Source organism: Globicephala melas, chromosome 3, assembly GCF_963455315.2.
Source record: "Globicephala melas chromosome 3, mGloMel1.2, whole genome shotgun sequence".
NCBI lineage: Eukaryota > Metazoa > Chordata > Mammalia > Artiodactyla > Delphinidae > Globicephala > Globicephala melas.
The window spans coordinates 170,410,062-170,417,109 of record NC_083316.1 but is presented as its reverse complement, the minus strand read 5'-3'; the positions used below and the strand labels follow the sequence as shown (position 1 = coordinate 170,417,109).

General features: G+C 60.6%; 1 protein-coding gene across 1 annotated transcript; it reads left to right on the top strand.

The window, feature by feature from the left end:
* The first annotated feature begins 656 nt into the window (after positions 1–656).
* Positions 657–2,481, top strand: RPS15 (ribosomal protein S15). The gene is made up of 4 exons (XM_030845656.3): positions 657–729; positions 1,116–1,201; positions 2,005–2,239; positions 2,323–2,481. Exons 1-4 carry the CDS (start codon positions 727–729, stop codon positions 2,434–2,436), a joined length of 438 nt encoding a protein of 145 aa, XP_030701516.1. The 5' UTR covers positions 657–726; the 3' UTR covers positions 2,437–2,481.
* The last annotated feature ends 4,567 nt before the right edge of the window (positions 2,482–7,048 follow it).

The following is a 7,048-nucleotide window of genomic DNA, read 5'->3' as shown; positions in this document are numbered from 1 at the left end:
TTAATGTACCAGAATTGCCTTCAGATGGACACTTGTTCCAGTGACTATTGAAAGCGTACTCCTATATAGCTCTCATCCCTCGGCCCGTCCTTGCTCTTCTTGTTAGACATATCACATGTTATGTGTTGCAAACCTAGCACTGCAATGTTGCAGTTGTTACTTTATATCGATATAAGCTCGTCTGTTAAAGGCTGGCTGGTCCCTATCAGGGAAGCCGTTTCTGACCATCTGTGCAAAGCCAGTGTCCCAACCCCCCGAGTTTCCTTTTGGATAAGATATCTGTATGACCTTGTTTCTTACGGGTCTGTCTCGCCCACTGGGACGCGAGCTCCCTAGGGGAGGGCCAGTCCCGAACCCAGACAGCGCGCTTACTGCAAACAGGCACTCCATAAACACTTTTTTACGTGGATTTCATTATGGAGATTAAGGAGCACGAATATGAGTTTCCAAAACGGGCGGCGACGCGTCTCACGTCCCCCAGTTGAGGAAGGGGCTCCCAAATACTAGGCGGCCGGCTCCAGCCTGAGGGGTCCGAGCACCCAAGGTTGGCAGAGGCTCCTTTATTCCTCGCAGCCAGCACTCTGGCCTCCGGACAGCAGAGGGCGCGCGTCCTCCGTTGGGAAAGCGGAAGCGCGCGCGCGCGCAGCCCTGGGGCGGGGCACGTGAGAGGCCGCGAGATAACTGCGCAGGCGCAGAAAGGACGATCCTTTCTGAAGACCCGACCAGATGGTGAGTGTCACGGTTAGTGTGTCTGTTCCGGGCCCATCCGGCGCCATCCGAGCTCTGGCCGCGCAGTGGAGGCCGGGGTCAGGCCGCGCGGCTGCGGCAGCCTCCTGCAGGCCTCTGGAACCGCCTCCGGACATGGGGGCGCGGGGCGGGCCTGCTGGGTGTCGGAACGACCCGGGGCAGGGAAGGCCTGTGTCGGCCCGCTTGTCCCAGCCGAGCCCCCGTAGCCCCGGGCCGCCCCAGGACGGGCCCGAGGTGGTGCGCCCCGTGGGCTTCCGTGCCCGGGAGGGCCGCACGTTTCTCGGCGGGAGCCGCGGGCCCGGTTATGCCGCCGCAGGCTGGGAGATGGGTCTCGGGGTCCCCGCTCACCAGTATCCCGGCCCGCGCAGGCGGAAGTGGAGCAGAAGAAGAAGCGGACCTTCCGCAAGTTCACCTACCGCGGCGTGGACCTCGACCAGCTGCTGGACATGTCCTAGTAAGTGGCGGCCGGGCAGGGGAGGGGGATGGCGGCGGCGGGGGTGCCCGAGGGCTGGGGGCTGCAGCCTGATGTGCGGCTGCGGCCGTAGACCGTGTGTAAAGGAGAGGGCGGGGCTGCGTGCGGATAAAACTCCACGTGGAGACGTTGAGGATCGAATTTAAAAGGATTTCTACGCGTCCTCTTTGGACGTGTTTTCGTCCACTCGGAAATGTAAATGCTGTCCTAGCTCGCGAGCCTCTTGAGATCGGGCAGCTGCAGGCTGGGATTTGGTACGTGGGCGGGAGTTTGCCGATCCCTGGTCTAAGGTTTGGTTGGAGGAGCTGGAAGCTTTTAGGCGGGGTGGGTGCGACGACCTGGCCCCCAGATGGGGAGAGAGGCTTGCGGACAGCCAGGGACGCCTTTTTTCCTGGAGATGTACGCGGGTCTGGCTCGGAGGGGGCCGGCTTCCTGGGGGCACAGCACAGGGTCCTCGTTGGCTGTGGGTTTCTCAGGGTGGCCCCGCTCCTGGGTTTTTGAGGCCTTCGGGGCAGAGCAGTTTGCCCGTGAAGTTCGGCGGCTCCGCCGCCTCACCTGAGCTACCTCTTTTCCTGACTCGGCTTCCTCGTTTGTAGACAGCGGGGGGCGGGGAGGCGGTTCTTGAACCGGAGGGCTTTATCCCGAACATTCGGCGCGGGTGCCGTGGGCCCTGGCCGGGCTGCGAGTGTTGCTTTGGGGGCCCTACGGGAAGCGGGCGTGTCAGTGGGCGGGCGGTGGGGGTGAGCCGGGTCTCAGGCCTCCCGCTCTGTGCGCTGTGCCTGCAGTGAGCAGCTGATGCAGCTATACAGCGCGCGGCAGCGGCGGCGGCTGAACCGCGGCCTCCGGAGGAAGCAGCACTCGCTGCTGAAGCGGCTGCGCAAGGCCAAGAAGGAGGCGCCGCCCATGGAGAAGCCGGAGGTGGTGAAGACGCACCTGCGCGACATGATCATCCTGCCCGAGATGGTGGGCAGCATGGTGGGCGTCTACAATGGCAAGACTTTCAACCAGGTGGAAATCAAGGTGCGTGTGGGCTGTGCTGGGCCGGGGTGGGCGGGGCGTGGCCACCCACGCCCGCCTGACCACCCTGCTCCCTTCCTCCTCAGCCTGAGATGATCGGCCACTACCTAGGCGAGTTCTCCATCACCTACAAGCCTGTGAAGCACGGCCGGCCCGGCATTGGGGCCACCCACTCCTCCCGCTTCATCCCCCTTAAGTAGCCTGCTGGCCAATAAAGGTAGAGACTTGTCTAGTCCCGAGTGCGACCAGTCCTTCCCACGTGTGGTGCTTCCGGTCCACCCCCCAGGGAAGGGGGCTGGGCCTGGTCACAAAACCTGGAGGCTCAGGTGGGTCACGGGCCATTGTTGGACAGCGTGTGGCCCTGGGTTTCCTGCTGTAGACACAGCCCCTCGGGTAGGCTGAGGCTAGGGAACGGGTGGGTTGGGCTCTGTGCTAAGTCCCGGGATGTCCAGGGGCCTGCGCTGCCTGCATCGGTGCCTCCTCTTGGTTCTCCCTGTGCTCCCGATCAGCTTCTGAAAACCACAGTAACCCCGGGGCCCTGAGCCTTGGATCGCGCCTTCCTGGGGTGTCCTGTGGGTGGGGTCTCCACCGTGTTCCCTAAGTCTTCCTGATCAGATCTTGTTTCCTTCACGATGGGAAAGATGGCAGGTGCCCCAGTGGATGGACAGGCACCGTGACTGTCCAAGCAGCAGTGAGGCCCTAAGGGGTCCCTACGACTTGCTGATGGGATGTGGAAGAAAGTGAATGGGACTCCCAGGTTCTGGCCTGAGCTACTGGAAGGCTGGAGTTGCCATCAGCCAAGGTGGGGAGCAGGGAGGTGTCCTGCAAGTGGCCTTTAGGCACCCAAGTCTGCACCTCAGTTTAGAATGTGAGGGGCGGCCACAGTCCAGCCATGGAGGCGGGGAGGAGATGGTTGAAAGGAGCTTCTCCCCCTGTGACTGCTGCTCTAGGCTCCTTTTCCGGAATTTCAGTTTTAACGTAATTTGCTTGTACTGTTATATCTTGGTCTGGAGTTAAATTGAACAGAAAGCACAGCTCATCCTGTGTAACCTCGAGTGGAGAAGGCAGGAGACAGATTGCGTGACGGGATTAAGCACTGGGGTTGGCCCAGTTTGGCAGAAGGACCCAAGTGCTGAGACTAGATTCTCTGCAGTCTGTCTCATGTCCCTGATTCATGGAGGGCTCCTTTAAACCCTTAAGGAGAAGAGAGCAACCCGTTAGGAACAGGGCTGATGTATAAACAGACAGACGTCAAAATGCTGCTGGACCTCTAGTTCCTAACACACGCACATGCCAAGAGCCAGAGCCCTGCAGAAACCATGAGCTTCCGTGGGCTGAGAAAGGACAGGTGGGCCTGACCTACACCTGGCAGAAGGGAAGGATGAGTGGGGAAGGCAGCCCGTGGGTCTAGCTCACTAGATAGGACACCTGGGTGATGGCAAAGTTGAGAAGTGAGGGGCTGGCAGCCCATTCAATGGATAGAACACTGACACACTTGTGGATGGCCCCCTGAACCTGATAGGACTTCAGAAGAACCAGCTAGAAACTTGAATACATCACGTGAGGCTTGGGTGTCGGGTGAGATTAGCTGTCTGCCTCGCAGTGAGTTTAAAGGACTTTGTGAGGGCTGCCGTGGAAGGTCTCTGGGCAACATGGACCAGATTCACTTCAGTCAGAACAGGACCTGCCTGCCCGGCCCCACAACTGGAAAGCAAGTAGGTAGCCTCCCTCCACTGTAGCCTCAGTTGTCTTTTTGGAAATTCCATAATTTAAAAGAGCAATTGGGCTTTACCTGGTGGCGTAGTGGTTAAAAATCCGCCTGCCAACGCAGGGGACACCGGTTACAGCCCTGGTGGGGAAAGATCCCACATACTGCGGAGCAACTAAGCTCTGCGCCACAACTACTGAGCCCGCGCGCCTAGAGCCCGTGCTCCACAACGAGAGAAGCCACCACAGTGAGAAGCCCGTGCACTGCAACGAAGAGTAGCCCCTGCTCGCCACAACTGGAGAAAGCCTGTGCAGTAACAAAGACCCAGCGCAGCCAAAACAACAAAGGACTTCCCTGGTGGCGCAGTGTTTAAGAACCTGCCTGCCAGTGCAGGGGACATGGGTCCAAGCCCTGGTCCAGGAAGATCCCACATGCTGTCCATGTGCCACAACTACTGAGCCTGTGCTCTAGAGCCCATGAGCCACAACTACTGAAGTCCGGGAGTCCTAGAGCCTGTGCTCTGCAACAAGAGAAACCACCGCAACGAGAAGCCCATGTGCCGCAACTAGAGAAAGCCCGCGTGCAGCAACAAAGACCAACACAGCCATGAGTAAATCAAATATTTTAAAAAGGAAAGATAAAGCAATTGCGGAAGTAAACACGTTTTTTACATTGAATTGGAAGAGTAGAGAGGAATGCCCTGGGCAAATCCGACCCTTCGCAGGGAGGTGGTTTTTGACACTGAGCACGAAAAGCTGTACAAACGTGCGTAACTTTGGAGCTGCTAGGCCCTCCTGCAGGAGCAAAATGCATGTGCCAGGGGTGTGAGCCCCTCCATCTTGCGGAGTGGAGCAGTGCTGGTGGAAGTGGGGATGGGTGCTGCAAACATTGCCATCTGTTTGTAAATAAAGTGTTATTGGCACACAGACATACCCATTCATATTCATTCCGGTGCTTTCCTGGCCTGCGGAGTCGAAGTTACTGACTGAACCTTTGGCACAGAGTTTCTTGTTTTGTAAAAATGAGCAGGACCCTCCCTGGGACAGCAGCATTGGTGTAACCCCTCATCAGGCCCCCCATAACCAGGGTCACCTTTTGAGCGTTCACAGGAAGCTTTCAGCCTGGCCACCACAGGTCACCTGGGTGGGCTTAGGGCAGGAGTGGCAATGATCATCACTTTAATTTTCTGCAGTTTGTATAATAGTTACGTAAGATTAGGAGATTGCATATTAGTATTGAATCGAACACCTTGTCTTATCCAGACTGCGGCGCGTACTGTAGCCGCCAGGTGGCGCCTGAATCTTGGAGTACTATCGGGGCGGTACAGGGGGCGAGGCAGGAGTCCTTGTAGACCCGGACGTCCCCGCCCAGCCCTTCTGTCTGGTGGCGGCCCGGGCTCCGCCTTCAGGCCGCGCTACGTTCCTGCTTCTTTGTCCCGTCCCTCCTGAATCTGTCCTGGGCCCCTGAAGCCTGCGCGCCATCTCCACCATCTCAGAGGCAACTCCCTCGCTGGGGCTCGGGGCTCTACACCCCTCTCCCACCCCCGTCGGTCAGCTAGCTTCAGAACCTAACTTGGGTCTGCCGCTTCCCACCGCCCCACTGCTACCACCTTGGCCAGCCCTCCACCATCTCCCACCTGGACGTCAATTTAATGCGTGTCATCCTCCTGGGATCTCCCCAAGCTCCAGAAGAACGCCCAGGGTCCGCCGTGGCCCAGGAAGCCCCGCCCCGCGCTGTTCCTCGGCCTCTCCCAACCAGTTCCCACCTCCCAGCCTTCCCACGGGCTCCGCTCTCCGCCGGACCCCCTTCCCGCTGATTCCCGGCACCTGCTTGCGGAGGCCGGCCCTCACCATCCCGGCCACAGTAGCGCCCCTTTCTCTCGCCGCTTGTTCTCTACTCCCCAGGACTTAGCAGAGCTCGTGATAACGCCCCCTCCGCCACCCCCACCGTCCCTTTCCATACCCCCCTCTCCCATCCCTCCCCACCCCACACCATCCTCCCCATCTCCCCCACCCCACCCCTCCCGGACGCCCTCAGTCGTCCCGGACCCCGCCTCGTCTCCCGGCACCTCCCACGGCCTGTTCTCCCCGAAGCCGCCAGAGGGCGCTTGTGAGCAGCGAGCGGGGCGAGTCCCTGCTCTGCCCGCCGCCCTGGGGGCTGGCTCCCTCGTCCCCCCACCCCGGCGCTGCACGGCCTGACCCGCCCAGTCTCCTCCTCGTCCTCACCTCCTGCCCCTCCCTTTATGCTAGCGGTTGATTCTGCCGGGATGCTCTTCTCTCTTGGGTCACCCCTCAGGTCTCCACTCAAGTGCCCTTCCTAGTAGCCCCCCACGCCCCCCACCTCCCCTGCTGTTTCCTCCTCAGCGCCTACTTCTAGCCAACATGTTCTCCTGTTGACTATCGGTCCCTCTCCCCCCAGTGTCAGCTTCCCACGGGCAGGGGTTTTGACTATTTTGTTCACTGCGTAGGGCCCAGCACGCAGTAGGTGTTTAATAAGTGTTTGGTAAATGACTGAAAGTTGGTTTACGTGTGGTGTCGCCCACCAGTCCCCCGCGTGCCCAGCGCCCAGTTCAGAGCCCGGCAAGCAGCAGGCGCGCAGTCAACGTTTGCTGAATGACTAATGAACGGAACGCGCGGCCCCGGCCACTGCAGGGACACTGTCCAAGCGGGCAGCCGACTGAGGCCGAAGGGCGGCGCCCCCCTACGTCCCTTAGAGATCTCTGCCCTCCAAGGGGACCCCTCCTACCCCGGGCCCACTTCCCAACACCGGACCGCCTCTCCAGCTCCCGTGAGAGCCCCTCCCTGCTCTTCCCCCGCCCCCAGGGACCCCTCCCGCGCCTCTCTAGGGCTCCCCAACCCCGTTGGACCCCCGCCCCTCCCCCCTCCTTCTCCGCTCACGCTGGTCCCCGCCCCCATCTCCCTCACTCGGTGTCTCCTCACGCCGCCCCTCCCAAGTCCTCAGTCCCTCGAGACTCCCTTCCCCCGCCCGGGAGGGCCCCCCAGTTCCCCCCTCTTTCGCCCCCTTCGCGTTAGAGTCCCCGCCTGCCCCGCCGTGTGACCCCCCTCTCAGTCCCTTGCTCCGCGCAGGCGCAGGCTTCCCGGCCC

Excerpts from the sequence above, each read along its gene's own strand:
- RPS15 (XM_030845656.3), top strand. Across the intron at positions 1,202-2,004 it reads CAGCTGCTGGACATGTCCTA|TGAGCAGCTGATGCAGCTAT; the intron begins GTAAGTGGCGGC and ends CTGTGCCTGCAG. Across the intron at positions 2,240-2,322 it reads TCAACCAGGTGGAAATCAAG|CCTGAGATGATCGGCCACTA; the intron begins GTGCGTGTGGGC and ends CTTCCTCCTCAG.